Source organism: Nannobrachium achirus, assembly GCF_963921795.1.
Source record: "Nannobrachium achirus genome assembly, chromosome: 4".
Lineage (NCBI taxonomy): Eukaryota > Metazoa > Chordata > Actinopteri > Myctophiformes > Myctophidae > Nannobrachium > Nannobrachium achirus.
In genome coordinates, this window is record NC_137813.1 from 16,292,652 (window position 1) to 16,316,435 (window position 23,784).

Consider the following 23,784-nt stretch of genomic DNA (forward strand, 5'->3'; position numbering starts at 1 on the left):
ACATGAGCTCCCTCTAGTGGTGATGGGTGAGTGGTGCGAGAGTGCCACAGGATGCTGAATTGTTTTTCTCAATAATGGTCAGGGAAGAGGAACGCTTTGTTTTTGTTACAGGGCAGGCCTCTCGAGCCAACGGCGAGTGGCACAATGGACGTGCCGTCGGTAAAACCGCGGTTGGACGGAATTGTTTATCAATTATCACGCAAAGCACAACAAGCGCTCCCTTCTCCCCAGTCTCGGCGAATCACAAGTTGCATCCTCCCCCAGGAATTCCCCCGTTAACCATAGTGGGGGAAACAAGCAATATCGTCACTGTCGTTCAGAAACCTTGTATGTCCATAATTAAGTGTCATACAAAAGTCGTGAAAATAGTAGATCTACAAGCTCACAAAGTATCACATTGTGACACACTGTCACTACTTTGATTTTCTCATTCATAATATATCGTGTCCATGTCATTATAAAAAAGGAACGCTTTTGGACCCGATAGCGAAGATATGACGACACATTCATGAGACAGGGAACAACGACTTACACCTGATTTATACTCAGCTGCGCAGCGGAATCTCCACAACCGGAAATACCAGACGCACAAGCTCAGTTGTGAGCTCGTAGATGTGCTATTCGCAGTGCAAGACCCAAGTGTCCAAATCAGCCGCTGGTGTTTCATAACTGTCCCAGATATTTAGCAGCAACAAACAAACAAAGAGAGACAGAGGGGCATAGCATGGGGGTGGGGGGAAACGAGGAAAGAGCAGACTGCGGATCACGTAAGAAACGTGGCGTACAACAGCGTACAATGGTATCTTTATTACTTTGTGGAAATGGATCACGTGACTGCCCGGTTGCTCTGAGGTCTGGGTTCATCCGTGCTGCAGTCACCACAGAGCCCTTTCAGTCTATGCAGCGCCGTGGGAACCTTGGGTCACATGATCATCCCTCCCTCTTCTTCAGGAACCTTCGACACGCCTTGTCGCGGATTGTCGCGTAAGCGCACGGCGACATGCCGTTCAATTTTAAAACATTGTGGGTTTTTTTCTTTCGCCGATAAAACCGTACAGGCAGTACAATGTTGCGGCCACAATTGGCCTTCATGAGGCGACGGCACAATTGTGGCCGAAACGTTGTACTGTTTTTTTTTTCTCTGTGTTTTCAAGTTTACTCCACATCAGGAGCAACGCCGTCGCGCAGACCTTTATTATTCTTTTGGAGCGTTTACTCTCTGTCCAGCACCAGCGACGAACTGGATGTGCGCAACCCCACTTTCGGAACAGTTTTTATTTTTCACTTTCGGAACAGTTTTTTCTTTTGCCCGGCAACACGATCCACACCTGCAGTGTGGCTTTTTAAAAAGTCCCCCCCCCCCAGTACCCCTTCCTCTCCTGCCAGATCATAGTCTTGGGGGGTGGGTAAAGGATGGGGGTAAGGGGGGGCGGGGGCTCTGGCAGCCCCGCACCACCCCCCAACCCCCCCTAGCAGAGTTCGGAGACGTAGTCGAAGTCCCTGAAGCAGTCCTGGTCCTTGCGGGAGAGCGAGCGGCGCTCGCGGGGCGGCGTGAGGGCGGGCCGCTCGGCCGTGAACTCCTCGTCGAAGTTGCTCACGTCCTCCTTGCTGCCCACGGTGGGGACGAACGGCGGCGGCAGCTTCCTCTGGAGGAGGGCCTCCCAGTCCATGGTCTGAGAGAGAGAGAGGGAGAGGGAGAGGGAGAGGGAGAGAGAGAGAGAGAGAGAGAGAGGGAGAGAGAGGGGGAGAGAGAGAGAGAAAAGAGAGAGAGAGAGAGAGAGAGAGAGAGAGAGAGAGGGAGAGAGAGAGAGGGAGAGAGAGAGAGAGAGAGAGAGAGAGAGAGAGAGGGGGAGAGAGAGAGAGAGAGAGAGAGAGAGAGAGAGAGAGAGAGAGAGACACAGGACAAGCAGCTTGTCATTTACTCTCTTATCATCACAGAAACCTTGTATCTCCATGTTCTGACTTTTTGTGTTGTTTTCGCGTAAATTAAAGGAATAGTTCACTCCCAAATTGACTTTTTTTCTATTGACTACTCATGGACGACACATGGAGATTTTTTGGGGTTTTTGTCAAAAATTCACTCTCAAATTGACTTTTTTTCTATTGACTACCTGTACTCATGGACGACACATTTATTTGATTTTAGTAAATTTACCCCCATTGATTCCGGATGACATCCAGAATCAATGGGGGTTACATTTATTGTAATCAAATTGACATCAAGAAAGGCCTGTCGGCTCCCTTCATGGCTTCTAAAGTAAGCAAAACCCCGATGCAATGCTTTGTTTTCAAAAGTCAGTAGCATTACAAAGAACCCGAAAACCTACCACTTCCGTACAGAATGGGATGAAGACTTTTTCCCCCACTATTTCTCATTCCAAGTGCGTATGTCTTTTATGAAACGCCAGAGCCCCCTCAGGTAAATGTTTTTTGGTGGATAGATCATGTTGAGCTGGTTATTTAAAAAGTTGTGTAGCAGCATAGGGCTGCTACACTAGGGTTGATGTGGTTCAAAGCAGGAGGAGCAGACTGAACAGAGAGACTCTCACCCTGAAGAAAGGTTGCTTCTTCACATCCTCAGCGTCTTTCTCTCCAGAGCCCAGACGCCGTTCAGGATTCCTTCTCAGCAGCTACAAAACAAACAAGTAACAGAATGTCCCATTTCACAAGTTTTCAAATGTATAAAAATCTTTTGAAAAGCAGATCCACAAGCTCACAATGCGTTGCATCGCGACACATTGTGAGCTTGTAGATTGGCTATTTTCAAATGGCCGAAATGTATATAGAGTTGAAGTGGTTACTGTATGTTTTGTAAAAATAATCAAAATCTACTAAATAACTAGTTAGGCTACATTTTCAAATAAAAGTAGTGGAGCAAAAGTACAATATTTGGATCCGAGATTTAGTGGGGTAGAAGTAAACGTATTGGAACAGACAGACTTAACAGGCTGGAAAACGTCTAGATTTCCTGGAAACTGTTTCCAGGAAATACAGACAGTCTGTTCAGACAGTGGTTCTCAGAGTGGGGTCAGGGGTCCTTGACAGGGTTCCAAGGGGTCCCAAGCTAAACCAAATGGACCCTTACTGGCCTGCAACTCTGATATGAATAGGGGTCCAGGCCAGGGCCTAATGCATACCAAACTGAGGGGGGGGGGGGGGGGGGGGGGTCCTTGAAAAGTCCTTTCTGGTTTAAAGACGGCGGATTTAAATTTGCCAAAAAGTGTATTCAAAACGGTCCGTAGAAACCAATGTCAATTAATTTTTTTACAGTCTATGGTTACTTAGGATATGTGGGGAAAGTGCCACGTTTCCAGCAACAACTAGTGAACTCCAGGCCAGGTGGTGGTGCTGTGTTTGAATGGTCTTACCCGTCTCATGATGCCGATGGCCTCTGTGGACAGGAAGCGAGGGTAGCGCACCTCGTCGTTCACTATGCTGTCAAACACCTCCTCCTCATCGTCACCGGGGAACGGAGACTGAAACAAACGCACCACACAGTGGATACTGAAACAACGCACCACACAGTGGAGACTAAAACAACGCACCACACAGTGGAGACTGAAACAAACGCACCACACAGTGGAGACTGAAACAAACGCACCACACAGTGGAGAAGGAAACAAACGCACCACAGTTTTGATTTTGTTGACTAATACCACGACGATAAATGTTCACAGACAACCTTTCACTGATGAAAACGAAATAAAAAATAAGCTGTGGAAACAAAACCTATGACTAAATACACTGACAATTTCGTCAACAAATAAAAACTAAGAACTAAGTCTAAACAACGATCTACAAGCTCACAGTGTGCTGCTTCGCGCCGTGTTGTGACCTTGTAGATCGGCTATTTTCACTTCTTAAACATTTGTGTTCTAATTTATGGAATTTCTACGATTTCTTCATGGAATTACTGAAGAAAAAAAAAATGTAATCCATGAAAATGTTGGGAACCAGTGTCCTATCACACTGGTTCTCAACTTTTTCAGACCGCAACCCCCAAAATAATCATATTTGAACTGGGGACCCACCACCCTGATGAGCACTAAGAGTTCTATTATGAAAATAGCAGATCTATGCGAGGCGTTGTGAGCATGTAGATCGTCTATTTTCACAATTTCTGCCTCTAATATTTGACAATTTGGCATTTTAAAGGTATTAAAAAGTCCTTAAATTGTCACTTTAGAAATGTGCATATACACTCTAGAAACTTAAAAATTATGTTGGTTTGTTTACTGTTGAGTGAGAAAACAACATTGCACATTAAGTTAATCATCTGGGGACCCCCCACCAATAATTTGGGGACACCCTTGGGGGGTCCCGACCCACAGGTTGAGAACCAGTGTCCTATCAGAGCGTCCCTCCTCACCTCTCCCACCAGCATCTCGTAGACGAGGACCCCCAGGCCCCACCAGTCCACCGCTCTGGTGTAGGACGTGTCGGTCAGAACCTCCGGAGCCAGGAACTCTGGTGTCCCACAGAACGTGCTGGTCCTGTCCCCGTAACCCATACCTGAAGGGTGGAGAGAGCCACGTTGTTACTGTAGCTCACTGAAACTAAAGCAGAATGACACAGGCTGTTTAACTGAAATACATATAAAAAGTCTATTGTCCTTAAGTACAGTACTTAAAGGAGTAGTTCACCACTTTTCAACCTGTCTTCATATAATAGGTCCTCACTAATGTTCATGATAAAATATCAACAAAAAAAAATCTACTCAGTCCAAGTCTACTAGGAGAGCTGTGGGAAGATCAGAATCCATCGTCTTGTGACATCATCATTTCCCCCCCCCCCAAAAAAAATCAATATTTTTGAAAAAAATATTTAGATTTTTATTATCGCGAGAACAATGGCTTCCACTTTAAAATTTTAAACTTTTCAGGAATAGAAAGCCTGCAGTTTCTACAAGCTGGATTGGCAATCGATGATGTCACAAGACGATGGGTTTCTGACCTGCCCACAGCCCTCCTCTGAAAAAAAAAAAAAAAAGTAAAAAGAAAAAGCTATTTTTGAGTGAGGACCAATTATATGAACATAGGTTGAAAAGTGGTGGAGTGCCCCTTTAAGTAAAAGTACTTTACACCACTAGTGGAGGTGGAGGGAACTGGAGTATTCCCTAACGCAGTGCTTCTCTCTATGCAATGTTGTCTTGTCAATCAATCAATACATCACCTTCTTTACACAGCCCGAAATCTGCAATCTTCACAAAGCCCTCAGTGTCCAGCAACAGGTTGTCCAACTTCAGGTCCCTGAGAGAGAGAGAGAGAGAGAGAGAGAGAGAGAGAGAGAGAGAGAGAGAGAGAGAGAGAGAGAGAGACATATTATTAAAGCTGCAATCCATAACTTATTTTTGTGTGAGTGAATAAAAACACAATTTGAACAAAATCTGTTGACTTTTTGGTGATCAAATATAAGTAGTGTTTATTTTCGGTCTTCCAGTTCGGTACTCCCTCCTTTGGGTGGCGCTATTGCGTCAGCCTCACAACAGAACGTACTCACGTTAACTCCCGCAGGGCGATCCCTGATTGGCCGGAGGGCTTGTCACTCAAGTTTTACGGTACTGGGTCAGTCCCCTATAAAACCTGTGGCATCCCATAATACTGTCTCTTTTCGCTATCTGCTCCTCAAATGGTACAGCGCGAAATCTCACAGCTCCTGACCTACGTAATTTGTAAGTATATTTCAACCTATTCTAGAAGATATAATCGTCTCGAGGATAACCGAGAGCGACAGCTTAGGACCAGTCCACCGGTCTCGGGACTATTCTTCTCTTCAATGTTCAACGTAAAGTTTCACAGCACCGCTGTTTCCCTTTGTTGTTAGCTTCACGTTACTTTGCCTAGTGTTAGCTCTTAGCTACCGGCTTCGTTGTTTTTGCTAACGCAGCGCTCAGCTGTTTTTTCCTTGTTGTTAGCTTCACGATAGCCTAGTGTTAGCTCTTAGCTACCGGCTTCGTTGTTTGTGCTAACGCAGCGCTCAGCTGTTTTTTCCTTGTTGTTAGCTTCACGATAGCCTAGTGTTAGCTCTTAGCTACCGGCTTCGTTGTTTGTGCTAACGCAGCGCTCAGCTGTTTAATCCTTGTTATTAGCTTCACGATAGCCTAGCGTTAGCTCTTAGCTACCGGCTTCGTTGTTTATGCTAACGCAGCGCTCAGCTGTTTATTCCTTGTTATTAGCCTCACGATAGCCTAGCGTTAGCTCTTAGCTACCGGCTTCGTTGTATTGTGCTAGCTTTGTTGTTGTTGAGCACTGGCCTTGCCTGTGCTCACGCTGATATACGCTTTTCTGCCTTAGACTCTCGGCTCTTGTGTCGACGCTAAGGCTATTGGAAAAAAGCTATTTTGGATATGGCGTCCTCGCGCTCCTACGGCCGTTGTGCTAACCCTGCCTGTAGGTTGCTGGTAGCCCCGGACGATCTGCATGGGGCGTGTATCGCCTGCATGGGCTGGCGTCACGCCTTGGATGCTCTGGAGGAAGATCCTCCTGTGTGTCTGGAGTGTCGCGACCTACCTCTAGGTGCGCGTCGGCTCCGCCTCGACACGATCTCTCTTCTCTCGGGTCTCGCCTCTGCTGTTTCCCCGGGCCTCCCTGTAGGCCGGTGCGGCGGTGACCCTCCTGCGTTTGGCGGCGCTCCTCCGGGTGGCGGCGCCTCCGTTCCGGCCGACGGCGCCGCTCCCCCGGCCGATGGCGGCGCTTCTCCAGCCGGCGGTGCTCCGGCTGACGGCGCTGCTCCTCCGGCCAATGGTGGTGCCTCTCCAGCCCACTCCAGGGCTGTCAGCGATTCATCAGAGTTTTCCTTCTCTGCTTTCGACCGCTATAGCGAGGAGGAGGATGTTGGGGAAGAGGGGGACTTTTCCTCCACCCAGCATCCTGATGAGGACGTGGTCTTGATGGAAGTAGGGTCCCCTGTGATCTCTCTGCACCCTGATGAAAATGACTCGCCTCGCTCTACTCACGCCTCCGTCTCTGCTGTGGCCAGGGCCCCGGCAGGCCTCGCTGCCGCCCCGAGTCAAGTAGCTTCTGTTCCCCCTACCACCGCTCAGGCCGGGAGTCAAGCAGGCCTTGCTGCTTCCCCAGCCCCCGGTGGCACTGAACCTGCTGCCTCCGCCTTGCCGGAGTCACAGGCCTCCTCCTCTGCTGCCGGCGGTTCGAGTCTGACACAGACGGTGGCCCTGTCCGCGTCTCAGCTCCCTCCTTCCGGCCCCGTAGCAGCTTCAGGTGGCGCCACTGGCGCCAGCCCTCCCCTTCCCATGGACCCCTGGTCTCTGCTGGAGAGGGCCGCTCGCTTGCAGAACCTCACCGTCCCTGTACGTCAGCAGCCTGCAACTTCCCGCCAACCGCGGCTGGGCGTGGACCTTGCTCCACCGCCGCCGCCTGTTATGGCTTGCCTGCCGGCCATCACTGGCCTACAGCAGGTTTTCCAGGAGACTTGGACCTCTCACAAGGACCCGGAAAAGCTGGACTTTTCCACGGAGTTCGAGGGGGTGCAGGAGATGGGGATTCCTAGATGCCCGCACATCAGCCCTGCCTTGGCCTCCATGCTCCAGGCCCGGTTCCTCCATGATAATCCTGGTGGGCCGAGCCCCTATTCGCTGGCGGGTGTCCACCCGCTTCTGGAGAACAAATGGGAAAGGGCCATGTCCAAGGCCACCCAGGAGGCTTACAGAGCTGATGGACATGCTGTGAGGGCTCTCAATGCCGCGGGCCTCTTGGCGGCCTATGTGAAGCTCCTGCAGAACCCACCGGCCTCTGACCCTCCCCTCGATGTAGCGGCTGAGACCAAGGCCTCGCTGGACCTCCTGATCGGACTCAATTTCCATGCCATGGCTTGGGTGGGCCGTTCCATGGACCAGTGTATGCAAATGGAGTCCACCCGCTGGCTGGAGCCCATTGACTGGAAGGATGAGGAGACGGACAAGAAAGAGCTCCGCAACCTGCCTTCTTCGGGAACGGAGATTATGGCGGGCGGGCTCAGTCTCTTCCAGGCACGGGCGGATGCCAGGAAGGAGACCAGGGAGTTGGTGGTTGAGACTGTACCTCCGACAAAACCTGCTGCCCAGTCTTCTCAGCGGTCGGCCACCAAGCAGTGTGCCCCGCGTTCTATGGTGAAGGCGGGTTCTTGTGTGCAGTGTGTTTGTGTTGTGAACCCGCCCGTGTTGTGTGCTGCAAAAATTCTGGCTGCTGTACATTTCGTGCCTTGCCAGTCGAAAATACCAGTAAAGAATTGTGTGTTCGATACAAACTGTGTCTTTCTTCCCTGTGCATCTTCTGCTGTAGAGAAAGTTGTATGTGCTCAGCCTCCTTAGGCACCTTCGCTGCCTCAGCTAGTTTCGCACTCACACAGTCTGTACAAGGGTTTGGTTTCTCGGCCTATTCAGGCTCCAGTTCCTTCTCTGCTAGAGCCACTCACACTCAGCTCACATTCCCCTCCTCTCGAGGGCAGCATAGTTCACACTCCTCACAAGGTTTTGGGTGTAGTAAACTGCCCACTGCGGCAGCCCAGGAACAACCTGCTAATGTTAAAGACCATGAGCTCTTCCGGGACGTTTCCAGGAAAGCTAAGGGTAAAGCGCGCTTCCCCTCAGGTGGTGGAAACGCTTTCTGTAGGCCCGAGTCGGGCGAAGGTAAAGAAAGTGGATCACAGGTGGGTTCCTGCGCTGGAAGTAGGGTCCCCTGTGATCTCTCTGCACCCTGATGAAAATGACTCGCCTCGCTCTACTCACGCCTCCGTCTCTGCTGTGGCCAGGGCCCCGGCAGGCCTCGCTGCCGCCCCGAGTCAAGTAGCTTCTGTTCCCCCTACCACCGCTCAGGCCGGGAGTCAAGCAGGCCTTGCTGCTTCCCCAGCCCCCGGTGGCACTGAACCTGCTGCCTCCGCCTTGCCGGAGTCACAGGCCTCCTCCTCTGCTGCCGGCGGTTCGAGTCTGACACAGACGGTGGCCCTGTCCGCGTCTCAGCTCCCTCCTTCCGGCCCCGTAGCAGCTTCAGGTGGCGCCACTGGCGCCAGCCCTCCCCTTCCCATGGACCCCTGGTCTCTGCTGGAGAGGGCCGCTCGCTTGCAGAACCTCACCGTCCCTGTACGTCAGCAGCCTGCAACTTCCCGCCAACCGCGGCTGGGCGTGGACCTTGCTCCACCGCCGCCGCCTGTTATGGCTTGCCTGCCGGCCATCACTGGCCTACAGCAGGTTTTCCAGGAGACTTGGACCTCTCACAAGGACCCGGAAAAGCTGGACTTCTCCACGGAGTTCGAGGGGGTGCAGGAGATGGGGATTCCTAGATGCCCGCACATCAGCCCTGCCTTGGCCTCCATGCTCCAGGCCCGGTTCCTCCATGATAATCCTGGTGGGCCGAGCCCCTATTCGCTGGCGGGTGTCCACCCGCTTCTGGAGAACAAATGGGAAAGGGCCATGTCCAAGGCCACCCAGGAGGCTTACAGAGCTGATGGACATGCTGTGAGGGCTCTCAATGCCGCGGGCCTCTTGGCGGCCTATGTGAAGCTCCTGCAGAACCCACCGGCCTCTGACCCTCCCCTCGATGTAGCGGCTGAGACCAAGGCCTCGCTGGACCTCCTGATCGGACTCAATTTCCATGCCATGGCTTGGGTGGGCCGTTCCATGGACCAGTGTATGCAAATGGAGTCCACCCGCTGGCTGGAGCCCATTGACTGGAAGGATGAGGAGACGGACAAGAAAGAGCTCCGCAACCTGCCTTCTTCGGGAACGGAGATTATGGCGGGCGGGCTCAGTCTCTTCCAGGCACGGGCGGATGCCAGGAAGGAGACCAGGGAGTTGGTGGTTGAGACTGTACCTCCGACAAAACCTGCTGCCCAGTCTTCTCAGCGGTCGGCCACCAAGCAGTGTGCCCCGCGTTCTATGGTGAAGGCGGGTTCTTGTGTGCAGTGTGTTTGTGTTGTGAACCCGCCCGTGTTGTGTGCTGCAAAAATTCTGGCTGCTGTACATTTCGTGCCTTGCCAGTCGAAAATACCAGTAAAGAATTGTGTGTTCGATACAAACTGTGTCTTTCTTCCCTGTGCATCTTCTGCTGTAGAGAAAGTTGTATGTGCTCAGCCTCCTTAGGCACCTTCGCTGCCTCAGCTAGTTTCGCACTCACACAGTCTGTACAAGGGTTTGGTTTCTCGGCCTATTCAGGCTCCAGTTCCTTCTCTGCTAGAGCCACTCACACTCAGCTCACATTCCCCTCCTCTCGAGGGCAGCATAGTTCACACTCCTCACAAGGTTTTGGGTGTAGTAAACTGCCCACTGCGGCAGCCCAGGAACAACCTGCTAATGTTAAAGACCATGAGCTCTTCCGGGACGTTTCCAGGAAAGCTAAGGGTAAAGCGCGCTTCCCCTCAGGTGGTGGAAACGCTTTCTGTAGGCCCGAGTCGGGCGAAGGTAAAGAAAGTGGATCACAGGTGGGTTCCTGCGCTGCCTGTGGCGCACCACGTGACCAGGTCAGCGGCAGCTTCCTCCGGCCACAGCGGACGGCCTGCAGTGTCGCGGCCGTTGGCTCGGCAGGTGTTGCCAGCACATCTTTACGCTCCGCTGGCACCTTGTGCAGATCAGTGGAGGAGGTGCAATCCAAGCCATTGGATTTATCGCACTATTACAAAGGGCTACAGAATACAGTTCAAGATGTCGCCCCCGCTTTCTCCCACGGTGAGCTTCACCAGGGCCGAGGGCGAGAACGCCCGCATTCTGGAGGAAGAGATACAGGCCCTCCTCTTGAAGGGGGCTGTACGGGAGGTCCCGTGGAGTCAGCTCCATCTAGGGTTCTACTCCACATACTTCCTGGTTCCCAAGAAGAAGGGGGGCTGCGGCCCATATTGGACCTCCGGGGTCTCAACCAGTACTTGATGACCTTCAAGTTCAGGATGTTGACCGTTGCCAGCCTGCTTCGATCCGTCAGAGAGAACGATTGGTTCACCTCAATAGATCTGAAGGATGCTTACACGCACGTGTCGATCTATCCTCCTCACAGAAAGTTTCTGAGGTTCGCTTTCCAGGGGAAGGTCTACGAGTACGCAGTCCTCCCCTTTGGCCTGTCTCTCAGTCCACGCGGTTTCGTGATGGTTACGAAGGCAGCTCTAGAACCTCTCAGGCGGCAGGGGATAAGGATCTCACCTCGACGATTGGCTTATAAGCGCAAGCTCGAGCCAGGAGGTGGCGCAACACACCCGGGTGGTGATAGCGCACCTCGAGTCCTTGGGGTTCGCAGTCAACTACAAGAAGAGTGTGCTGAACCCATCTCAGCGGACCACCTTCCTGGGTGCAGAGTGGGACTCCCGGGAGATGGTCGCCCGCCTCTCTCAGCAGAGGGTGGACAAGTTCTTGTCCTGTGCCAGCACCTTCCTTTCCGAGGAGGAAATCTCCTTCAAGTTGGTGCAGCGTCTCACGGGCCTGATGGCTTCGGCCGTGGACCTCGTGAGTCTGGGAAGGTTTCACTTGAGGCCTTTCCAGCAATGGATGCTCTCCCTGAACATCCCTCCTTGCCAGGGCGGCACTCTGGTCCGGGTCTCCGAGCGAGCACGGACGGCCCTGAGCCCTTGGCTGGTTCCCGGCTTCCTTCGAAGCGGCGCCAGGCTAGGGGCGGTGATTCACAGGGAGGTAGTCACCACGGACGCCAGTCTTTCGGGTTGGGGTGCAACCCTGGAAGGGCGTACGGCGAGGGGACCTTGGGGCCCCGATTTATTGAACAAGCACATCAATTACTTGGAATTGATGGCGGTGTTCCTGGCGCTCCAGGAATTCGAGCCCTTCATCCGGAACTGTCACGTCCTCATCAGGACGGACAATACCGTGACAATGTGTTATGTGAACAAACAGGGGGGCGGCGGCGAGCCCTGGACGGGCTGGCTCGCAAAGTGGCCCTTTGGTGCTCGGAGCACCTACAGTCGGTCAAGGCCTCCTACGTCCCTGGTCTCCTGAACAGCGGGGCGGACCTGCTGTCCAGGAGGAGGGTTCGCGACGAGGACTGGTCCCTGAACCAGTCAGTAGCGTTTCAGATCTGGACCAAGTATGGTCATCCGGTGGTGGATTTGTTCGCCTCACGCGAGGACGCGGAGTGCTCACTGTTCTTCTCCCTGGGGGGGCCTGCACCCTTGGGGATAGACGCTATGGCGCACGATTGGCCCCAGGGCCTGCTGTACGCCTTCCCACCGATGGACCTCATTACTCCGACCCTCGAGAGGGTTCGTCGTTACGGTCACGAACTGCTTCTAATAGCACCGAGGACGGGGACTTGGAGCTCACTGATAGCTCCGCTCCTGTACAGGGATCCTTGGCAATTGCCCCAGATACGGGATCTGCTGAGTCAAGCGGATCGCGAGATCTTCCACCCGGACCCTCAGAGGTTAGACCTGTGGGTCTGGCCCGTGAGAGGGAAAGGCTGATCGCAGCCGGCCTGGAGCCTTCAGTCGTTGATACGATGCAGAGGTCCAGGGCTCCTTCTACTCGTAAGGTGTATCAGGGCAAGTTGGAAGCCTTTGAGGAGTGGTGTCGGGTTAAAACACCCTTTGGTGAACCCGGTGTTCTCCTCAATACCGATCATTTTGGAGTTCCTCCAAGATCGGGTGGATAGGAATTGTAAGGCCTCTACGGTGAGAGGTTACCTTGCGGCCATTAAGGCCTGTCACCAGAGCCTTGATGGCGACCAACTGTCCAAACACCCGTGGGTGGTACAGTTTATGGCAGCGGTTAGGCGGGACTCCCTGACGGCGAGACCCCTGGCCCCGGCCTGGGACTTGGAGGTGGTCTTACGGGGGTTGAGGCAACCCCTGTTTGAGCCTCTAGAGAGCATCTCTCTGAAGCTCCTTAGCTACAAGACTGCTCTTCTTCTGGCCTTAACTACAGCCAAGAGGGCTAGTGACCTACATGCCCTCTCAGTGTCAGAGGATTGCATGAGGTTCTCCCCGGACGGCCGGCAGGTGCTGCTTTAACCTCACCTTCACTTCATTCCGAAGAATAAGGTGGTGCAGCATGTTCCGGTGCGGCTTTTGGCCCTTCATCCTCCTCCCCTTGGTACGGAGGAGGACAGGCGCCTTAATCTTCTTTGCCCTGTGAGGGCACTGAAGATTTATTGTGAGAGGACTCAGGCGCGCAGGAAGTCGCGCAGCCTGTTCGTTCCTCACGGCAAGTCCACCGCGAAGATGGAGATTGCTAAAGCAACCCTTTCGGGGTGGATTGTCGACGCCATTAGGTTGGCGTATGATAGTGCGAATGTGGCTAGACCTGTGGGTTTCACAGCTCATTCCACTAGGGGGATGTCTTCCTCTTGGGGTCTCTGGCAAGGGACCACCATTCAGGAGATTTGGTTGGCGGCGAACTGGACTTCGCCGTCCACCTTTGCAGCTCTTTACCAGTTGGACGTGGCTCCGCGCTCGTTAGCGCATTCAGTCCTCCAGGTGGCTGCTGACTCTTCTGCAGAATGAGGAGGACCCTTGTGTCTTCCTCCTCGTCTGGAGCGCTTGGACTGCCCTTGTGCTTTCTGGCGCGCTCCTCTTCCTTTTCTTTCCTACTCACTGCCCCCGACTGATTCCGGTGGTCTCAGGGGGGGACCTTGTGGGCGAAGGTGTGTCTGGAAGACATCTCCTTTGCCGTTCATGTGTATGGTGAGTAGACGTTGGCCGACGTCGCTTACGGGAGTTGACGTACCCAAAGGAGGGAGTACCGAACTGGAAGACCGAAAATAAACACAAGTGTTTCGAACGAAACACCTGTTTATTTAGGTCTGGAAGGAGGTACTCCCTCCGAGTCTCTGCCCTCTGTTCGATTTTTCGGAGCAGATGCTTTCAAGAGACAGTATTATGGGATGCCACAGGTTTTATAGGGGACTGACCCAGTACCGTAAAACTTGAGTGACAAGCCCTCCGGCCAATCAGGGATCGCCCTGCGGGAGTTAACGTGAGTACGTTCTGTTGTGAGGCTGACGCAATAGCGCCACCCAAAGGAGGGAGTACCTCCTTCCAGACCTAAATAAACAGGTGTTTCGTTCGAAACACTTGTGTTTGTGTTGGGTCTCCCTCCTTCCTGTGGTCATGTAGGACCTCTACTGGTTGACAAGTGGTATTACATGAAGCTGATGAAGCTCCTTGTACTGCTTGTTCAGTTCAAACTGGTTTCTGTATATTAGCTAGGCAGTAGAAATGTTGGCGCTTGCACAGGGAACCCGGGTTCCACCCACGGGTTCGACATATAAGCTACGGAACTTTAACTGATGTATTAGTATAGGATAAAGGAGTAGTTCACACAAAAAACATTTTTATTTTCTACCAATTCATGGAAATTTGTTTTCTTTTTGTCGCAAGCCAATAATTTGATGACCACCGGAGTCGATAAGAGACTCAATGGACACTCTCCAGGAGTCCAGGACTTTTAGTAAAGTACGGTACTCACCGATACACTATCTTGTGGTCATGGAGGAACTGCAGACCCAGGACCACACAGGCTGAGTAGAACCTGACCAGAACACACACACACACACACACACACACACACACACACACACACACACACACACACACACACACACACACACACACACACACACACACACACACACACACACACACACACACACACACACACACAATCCTTTGTTTTACTGCACAGTACACCAATATTTTACGACAGAGATTTTATAAATGTCATTTTATAATGTTTGACCATTTTTAACCCTATATGACTGGAGCCGAGAACAGCCGATCTACAAGCTCATTTATTTTGGGTGTGCAACACTGGTGCACAACTAAGTGTAAATCGAGCATCCAACCCCTAAACTTCTAATGTTTTATCCAAACCTGAATCTTTTCCTAATAAAAAAATCTAATTTTAAACACAAAACAACCATTGCTCAGGAGAGGATGTGCATTTTAAGACGAGTGATTTTATGAATGCCACTTTTCTAAATTGCCATTTTAACCATAAGCTTGAGCTGAAAATATAGCAGATCTACAAGCTCACAATGCATCGCAGCGCACAGTTGCAAACACACACACACACACACACACACACACACACACACACACACACACACACACACACACACACACACACACACACACACACACACACACACACACACACACACACACACACACACACACACACACACTCACACGGAGCGCGGCTCGGTGAAGACGTCGGCGTGGATATGCATCATGAGGTCGCCGCCGGCCGTGTACTCCATGACAAAGCACACGTGCTCCGGCGTCTGGAAACACGCAAACAGGTTGACCAGGAAGGGGTGGTGAGAGCCGTTCACCGTCTCAAAGATCCTCTTCTCACACATCAGACTGGAGAGAGAGAGACAGAGAGAGAGAGAGAGACTTGATTTATGTACTTACCGGTATGTACAGCACAAATTGTAAAAAGAAATACAAAAAAACAGTAGACAAAATATAAAAAGGAAATTGTCCAGGAGGAGGCAAGAAGCCCAGAGATCTCTACCTACTATGTACTCTACTGTAACACAGTAACAACATTAATAGAACAAATTAGCTAACAAAGTTGAGATAGAGAGAGATAGAGAGATACAGGAAGAAGAGATGGGGTCCTTGAGGCGGTTCCAGGGGGTCCCCCGGCTAATTCACCGTTTGTCAGCCTTCTGATTGGTCCCTGAGACTCCCTGACTGGCCAACCAGAAAAAACCATTCACTTTTTGCTATCGGGGGTGGAGTTTGTGCAGTGGAGAATGTTGCTTCAGGCTTTCAACAACTGTCCGCTCTGCGCGACACGGCGTTCGTCCAGTACGGCCGCGGGCGGTGATAGCGATCTCGCTTTACTTAAGTAAAGTATCAATACTGCCAGTAAAAGTACAAAAGTCTTGGCATCAAAATGTACCAAAAGTAAAAGTACCAAAAGTGAAAGTACTCATTGTGCAGAATCTCCCATTCAAGTTTTCAAATGTATAACAATGTTTTGAAAATAGCCAAACTACAAGCTCACAAAGCATCGCATCGCAACGCATTGTGAGCTTGTAGATCAGCTATTTTCAAAAGGCCGGAATGTATCTAGGGTTGAAGTGGTTTGTAATAATAATTGATCTACAAAGTAATTAGTAACTAAAGTTTTCAAGTAAAGGTAGTGGAGTAAAAGAAGACAAGCTGGCTTCCATGGAATCCAAATGACGTGAGAAATTGCAAACAAGCGTACCTGTCCACCTCGTCTCTGGCCACGATGTCTCCCTTCTTCAGGGCCTTGATGGCGTACAGGTTGCCCGACCGCTTGTACTCCGACAGCAACACCTGGAGAGAGCGGTCACATATATAATATATATAACGACTCACAATGTGTCGTGAGCTTGCAGATCTGCTATTTTCTCCTGGTTAGTGGCAAAGCATCGCTGGTCGTGTGAATTCACATCATCGTAAATGAAAGATAGGTGAAATGATAGTTTTTTGTACCTTTCCAAAGTGCCCCCTGCCCAGCACCGCCATCAGCCTGAAGTCCTGTAGGCACACTGGACCCCGGCTCAGCCTGACACGCACACGCACACACGCACACAGACACACACACACACACACACACACACACACACACACACACACACAGACACAGACACAGACACAGACACGCACACACACCCACACACACACACACAGACAGACAGACACACACACACACACACACACACACACACACACACACGCACACAGACACACATACAGACACACACACAGACACACACACACACACACACACACACCAGGTTGACATACAGTACTCTATATTTTTGAGCGGCACCATGAGGTGCGCTCACCACTGGCATCACCAGGAATGCTGGTCCCCTCATTGGTTGTTAATGATGACGTTGCCAGAAATGCTGGTCCCTGATTGGGCTATGGGCTTAAACAAAGAAGGACACCGACATACATACGCAGCCGAACGCAGTACTTGTGCGCTCAAGTACTGCTGGTGCAAGTAAATATGGAATATGGAAATATGGATATGGAACCCCAGGGGGTGAACGAGTGATGCTACTCTACAAACTCAAGAGTTAATATTAACACTGGCCTGGTTGGCCATGTGTTACGAAACAGGCCAGCTTAAAGGAGCATATTGAGTGTGGGTGTGCTGCTGGACTCACACTGTGCGGGCCATATTGGGCACTCAGGTGTGTGTGTTTGTGTGTGTGTGTGTGTGTGTGTGTGTGTGTGTGTGTGTGTGTGTGTGTGTGTGTGCGTGTGTGCGTGTGTGCGTGTGTGTGTGTGTGTGTGCGTGCGTGCGTTTCCACACCTGCGTGTGGAGTTCCGGGAGACCGATCTGGCTGGCCGTTGGCTGTCAGGGACATCCGGAGGTGATAAGGGCTCCGTCACCGTCATCTGTTCCTGAGCGAGAGAGAGAGAGAGAGAGAGAGAGAGAGAGAGAGAGAGAGAGAGTAAGGTGGAGAACAATGGGAGCGAGGTTAGTAAGAGCCTATCTATAGAACCAGTGGTGAGATAGTATGTAGTAGGACTGTAGTTCCCAAACTTTTCAGGTCGAGACCCTAATAAAGAGAGATTAGACGTTTGCCCGGGACCCAAACTAGTGAAAGCAGCAGATCTACAAGCACACAATCTGCTACTTTTACGACTTCTTAATTATTACATATTTTTTATTCATGGAATGGTTTGCGTTTGTTTGTTTGCCTTACCTTTTTGAGACAAAAAGGTAAGGAAGGAAGGAAGTAAAAAGTCCTACATTCAGAGTTTGACTACAGAAAAGAAGTATTGACACCAAATGCACAAGTAGTCATAACAAAGAATTCACAATCATATTATGGGGATTGTAATCACTGATGCATTCAAGTGTTCATCCCTTTTAATATAGCAGAGGTGCCGCTGGGTAGCTATTTTACTAATACATCATAATTCATCACTTAAAGCATGTTTTGTATTCATAATCTAAATCCGCAGAGTAACTAGAACTAACAAATAACGCTAGTGGTGTAAAAAGGGCAATATTTGGAGTCTGCGTAGGAGGAAGTGTTATCAGTTGTGGTGTGGATGGGGTGCCGTCGCCCCTGCACGCCGCTCCCGTGCTACTGTTAATTACTAATCTCTGAAAATGATGAAAGTTAAATTAATCCCTGTAAATCCCCTACACTGTGTTGTCCACGCCATCTGTCCACCACCGGACTCCCCCATCTAGTGTAGATTCTTTAGCTATGAGAGGGTGCAAACGGGTCCGTGTGGTTCCGTTTGCACCCTCTCAGAGCTGGGTTCTTGCAGTGGGACGTGGAGGAAGGCCAGCAGACAGACAGACAGACGCGGCTCTCTGGGAGTTCACAGTGAGGGCCGGTTTTCACACTCTCAGCAGTTTAAATAGAAACTCTGGACTCGTGTACGTCCCGATCTGTCTCCTCTGCTTCATTGCTTCCCTCATCCTCTCTGCCTCAACCCCTCCACCCCACGCTCCCATCCCTCTATCCATGTATCTCTCTGACTCTCTCTCTCTCTCCAACTCTCTCCCTCTCTCTCCGAGTCTCTGTCCCTCTGTCCCTCTGTCCAGTGTCTCACCGGCAGAGCTGTGTCCACCACGTCTCTCCTGGTCTCTGGTCTGGGTGGAGTGTTCCCGTCCAGCGTTAGCTTCTCCACTGAGATCTCCCTGCACGCAACACACACACACACACACACACACACACACACACACACACACACACACACACACACACACACACACACACACACACACACACACACACACACACACACACACACACACACACACACACACACACACACACACACAGAGTTGTACTTCATAGATGTCTTTTCATTAAGTAAAGCCCTGCTTCATCATGCAAGACTGTGGCACAAAAGTAGTGAAAATAGCAGATCTGCAAGCACACACTGCCTCGCGTTGTGTGGTTGTAGATCGGCTATTTTCATTAGTTTAAACAATTTTTAAAATGCTAAATACAAAACGGTTTTGGACATAGGTTAGGGTTAGGTTTCCGGTGCCATGGCATTGGCCTGAAGTTTCATTAGTCCGAATTTGTTAAGAAAACTATGCCTAAACCTAACCCTAACCCTAATCTCAGTAACCCTGACTAAATTCAGACTAATGAACCTTCGGACTTATAGGCAGTCCCCAGGTTTCCACCCGACAGCGACAATAAATATATTTTTTCTGGTCAACAGCTGTGTGGACAGTTTGGACAGTCACATGGTACTGTACCCTGCGTTGTGGGCGAGCGTGGCAGAGGTGTAGCTGGAGGGGAAGGCGGGCGCCTGGCTTCCTGACGGGATGGCGTTCCTGAGCAGACGCACCCACGTGGCGATGTCCACGTTCATCTGGCGGGCTCTCAGGAACGCCTTACCTGGAAACGACACGCACGCATGCAAACACGCACAGAGTTTAAAGGGAGATGCTAAGGATTCGACTGGTTCAAAGCAGCGAAGATCCTGTGTATTATCTTAACCTTGCTGTTTGGAGAAGACTTTCTTCTGCCGTCGGAGCCGCGGTCCTCTCGCTATGACTGGGTTGAAGAAGGTCACCTGACAAAACATTACATTTACTGTTACTGGAAGTAGCCTATACATGTGGTCATCAGGTCATGTACGGCAGGGGTTCCCTCATATATGTCACCTCAGCCAGCAGTGTGTGTACATGCTCATATATGTCACCTCAGCCAGCAGTGTGTGTGTACATGCTCATATATGTCACCTCAGCCAGCAGTGTGTGTACATGCTCATATATGTCACCTCAGCCAGCAGTGTGTGTACATGCTCATATATGTCACCTCAGCCAGCAGTGTGCGTACATGCTCATAAGGTCACCTCAGCCAGCAGTGTGTGTACATGCTCATAAGGTCACCTCAGCCAGCAGTGTGCGTACATGCTCATAAGGTCACCTCAGCCAGCAGTGTGTGTACATGCTCATAAGGTCACCTCAGCCAGCAGTGTGTGTACATGCTCATAAGGTCACCTCAGCCAGCAGTGTGCGTACATGCTCATAAGGTCACCTCAGCCAGCAGTGTGTGTACATGCTCATAAGGTCACCTCAGCCAGCAGTGTGTGTACATGCTCATAAGGTCACCTCAGCCAGCAGTGTGTGTACATGCTCATATACAGTATGTCACCTCAGCCAGCATTGTGTGTGTACATGCTCATATATGTCACCTCAGCCAGCAGTGTGTGTACATGCTCCCCTGCTCATATCTCCACAACCGTTGCCCCCATCCATGCCAAATTTTGCACACACACTCCTTGACTGCCAAACTACAACCTCCAAGGACCCCCGGAGCCCCAGGGACCCCCAGGTCCCTGGATGCAAAAGTGGTGGCGCCCCCAGTGGAGGACCCCCTGCCACTGCAGCGCACATAAAATGCCGTAACTCGGGCTAGGAGCGTCCTGGAGAGCCGGGGCCGGTACCTATTCGTCCGCCAAGGCAACGCGGAGACCCCACCCCTCATTTCTCACATGGCCCTATTCTAGTGCCACCTTCAGGCCGATTTTTAAAACACATTTTTGGACACTGCTCCTACAGTTTTTGCCCTAAAATCACGAATATCACTACACAGCATGTCTACACTCATGTCATCAACATGGATCAGGAAGATTTGGGAAAAACAAATTTGTGGAGATAAGCCACCTACGGTCGCTTATCTCCCGATTAGGGAGTCTTACTGGTATATGTCACCTCAGCCAGCAGTGTGTGTACATGCTCATATATGTCACCTCAGCCAGCAGTGTGTGTACATGCTCATATACAGTATGTCACCTCAGCCAGCAGTGTGTGTACATGCTCATATATGTCACCTCAGCCAGCAGTGTGTGTGTACATGCTCATAAGGTCACCTCAGCCAGCAGTGTGTGTGTACATGCTCATAAGGTCACCTCAGCCAGCAGCAGTGTGTGTACATGCTCATATATGTCACCTCAGCCAGCAGTGTGTGTACATGCTCATATATGTCACCTCAGCCAGCAGTGTGTGTACATGCTCATATATGTCACCTCAGCCAGCAGTGTGTGTACATGCTCATATATGTCACCTCAGCCATCAGTGTGTGTACATGCTCATATATGTCACCTCAGCCAGCAGTGTGTGTACATGCTCATATATGTCACCTCAGCCAGCAGTGTGTGTGTACATGCTCATAAGGTCACCTCAGCCAGCAGTGTGTGTACATGCTCATAAGGTCACCTCAGCCAGCAGTGTGTGTGTACATGCTCATAAGGTCACCTCAGCCAGCAGTGTGTGTACATGCTCATAAGGTCACCTCAGCCAGCAGCAGGCCTTGCGGCTCCAGCTCCAGCTGGACCTGGTGTCTCTGGTTGTCCAGGTAGTCCTCCAGCTTCAGGTACTTGAGGGCACACAGCGACCGCCAGTCCCGCCAGTACACCGCCATCTCCATCTCCCTGGACTGGGACACACCATGCAGGTTATTACAGTTTTAAACACACAGGAACCGCCAGTCCCGCCAGTACACCGCATCTCCATCTCCAGTACACCATCCAGGCTATGATAGTTTTAAAGAAATCTCCCTGGACTGGGGAGGACACAGCACACCCATGAACATTTTGTGCAAGTCTTTGAATATGTTTGACCCGATTCTATAAATGTCTTCTAAATCCTTCTTCTAAATCAGTGGTTCTCAAACTTTTTCATGTCAAGGACCCCCAAATTAAATTAAATGCATTTGTCCGCGGACCCCCCCAATCTCAAAATATGTTGTTCCAGGGACCCCCCACAAGCAAATATTTGAGTTACAAATGTTCGCTTTTAACTCATTAAATGCCCTTTTCAAGATGGCCGCCAAGTACCAGGATGCCACGTTCCTAAATTTCTAGTGCACGGATCAATTTTTAGTGCACGGATCGTGCACACCCATGCACCTATATATGCACCATATGTGTAGTACTTTTTAACAGCTTTCAAACAAAAAAAAATCCGCTTGGAAATCCGTTCAGGCATTCATGAGATAGAAGCCTTCAAAGTCAGACAAAACAAACACTGCCACCTTCCTCAATTTTTAGTGCACGGATCGTGCACGCCCATGCCTAGATCATGCACCATATGTGTAGTACTTTTTAACAGCTTTCAAACAAAAAAATCCGCTTGGAAATCCGTTCAGGCATTCATGAGATACAAGCCTTCAAAGTCAGACAAAACAGCCATTTTTGACATTTTGAAAGATGTGTTTGTTATGGGGCTAAACATGCAATTTCGCATTTTTAGATTTTTTTTTTTTTTTTTTTTGGAGCGGTGAAAGCGCTCCCAATAGACAGGTATGTCCGTGGGTATGTCCGTGGGTGGCTGGGTGGCTGGGTGGCTGGGTGGCTGGCTGGCCGTGTCCGTAGCCTGGCAATACCTTGAGTGGCCACACACAACACACTAGTTAAAGGAGGGGCGCTGTTTTGTGCAGGCCAGGCACACTCACCACTCACTCACAGGCACAGTTTACACTCACTCACTCACTCACATAGGGTACAGCTGCTCAAATTCACCGCTCCACTTCGAACCGAGGTTTGATTTTTTTTTTAAATGGCTTCCAACTCGGGAAACTCGGGCTGTGGCAGCCTGGGACTACTGTAATAACTCGGGAAACTCGGGCCTTGGCAGTCAATGAGTTTAAAAGATAATAAGACTCAGTGCTGCGCTGTGAGCTTGTATATCTGCTATTTTTCAATAGTTAAAGCATGAAATAATCCCAGGCCTAAATGGGTCAAGCGGACGTGGCAACAGTGATTGTACGGTGTAAGTGTGTAGTGTAGTAGTAGTTGCGACCGTAGGTCGCATTTACTATCAAACCCTGCACAAAGTGTAAGTCCATCAGTCAGTCAGTCAGTCAGTCAGTCTGTCTGTCACACCTCACACGTCACACTCTTGCCCTTTACTTTACTTTACTTTATTTGTTTATTTAGACGGGACAATGCATATTAATGAACACTACATGAATGCAATGTAAATAAGCCGGAATTAGCAAGAATGCTAAATTTCATCCGTAGTCCCCACATGAAGACAAAACAATACATACCAACAAACAGTAACCCTACATTAGGAGAGGGCGCCTAAGAACATACATACAAATACTATTTTTCCTGAACCAAGAAAAAAAACAACAAAACAACACATATTACTAACAGTACCCTACATTAAAAAAGGATAGTTAAAAATATACGTACATGGCATGAGCTGTACTCTTAGAACTATACATGGTCACAGGTTTGATTGTCAACTAACCATTTTTTTAGATTGAACTTGAAGGATGGAAATGACAAACAGTCTCTTATTGTTAGAGGTAGGTCATTCCAGATTGAACATCCCTGCACTGAAAGGGTGTTTTTTCCAAAAGCGGTTACCCGGTACGGTACTTCGCAATCCCCTCTAGTGATTGCTCTAGTATTGAGTCCTCTATCAGGCTTCCTTTTTATGAATTCCTTTAGGGGAGGTGGGCATAGACCATTTAGTGTCTTATATATGATACTGACCTGTTTAAAAACCTTAAAATTAGCGAAACTCAAAAAACGGTACCTCTGAAGAATATTACAATGGTGATATGAGTGGGGTTTCCTATCGAATACCTTAAGCGCACTCTTATATAGCTGTTCAATGGGTTTGAGAGTCGTTATACCTGCGCAAGACCAGTTTGTGAAACAGTACTCAATGTGTGATAGGATCATGCATTGGAGATACGATTTAGCAGCACTAACTGCCAAAAAAGGTGTGATTTGTTTAAAGTTCTGAAGGTTGAACTTGATTGTGTTTGTAACCTTTTTTACATGTTTTTTAAAGGTTAGGGTTGAGTCTAACATGACCCCGAGGTACTTGAACTCTGACACAAGTTCAAGTTCCTCTCCACCCAG

The 23,784-nt window shown here is 50.2% G+C and overlaps 1 protein-coding gene across 1 annotated transcript in view; it reads right to left on the reverse strand.

Moving 5' to 3' along the window:
- Window positions 1–1,449: 1,449 nt before the first annotated feature.
- Window positions 1,450–23,784, reverse strand: part of pkn1b (protein kinase N1b) — a 46,225-nt gene continuing 23,890 nt past the window's right edge. The window contains exons 9-22 of the mRNA XM_080725098.1: window positions 21,198–21,341; window positions 19,398–19,473; window positions 19,154–19,295; window positions 18,493–18,580; window positions 17,231–17,322; window positions 16,399–16,471; window positions 16,148–16,239; window positions 15,112–15,288; window positions 14,390–14,452; window positions 5,173–5,249; window positions 4,370–4,512; window positions 3,369–3,476; window positions 2,550–2,630; window positions 1,450–1,673 (exon numbers count right to left, since the gene is read on the reverse strand). Of these exons, the coding sequence (XP_080581224.1) occupies window positions 1,470–1,673; window positions 2,550–2,630; window positions 3,369–3,476; window positions 4,370–4,512; window positions 5,173–5,249; window positions 14,390–14,452; window positions 15,112–15,288; window positions 16,148–16,239; window positions 16,399–16,471; window positions 17,231–17,322; window positions 18,493–18,580; window positions 19,154–19,295; window positions 19,398–19,473; window positions 21,198–21,341 (1,560 nt within the window). The 3' untranslated portion in view covers window positions 1,450–1,469. The remainder of the gene's footprint in view (window positions 1,674–2,549; window positions 2,631–3,368; window positions 3,477–4,369; window positions 4,513–5,172; window positions 5,250–14,389; window positions 14,453–15,111; window positions 15,289–16,147; window positions 16,240–16,398; window positions 16,472–17,230; window positions 17,323–18,492; window positions 18,581–19,153; window positions 19,296–19,397; window positions 19,474–21,197; window positions 21,342–23,784) is intronic.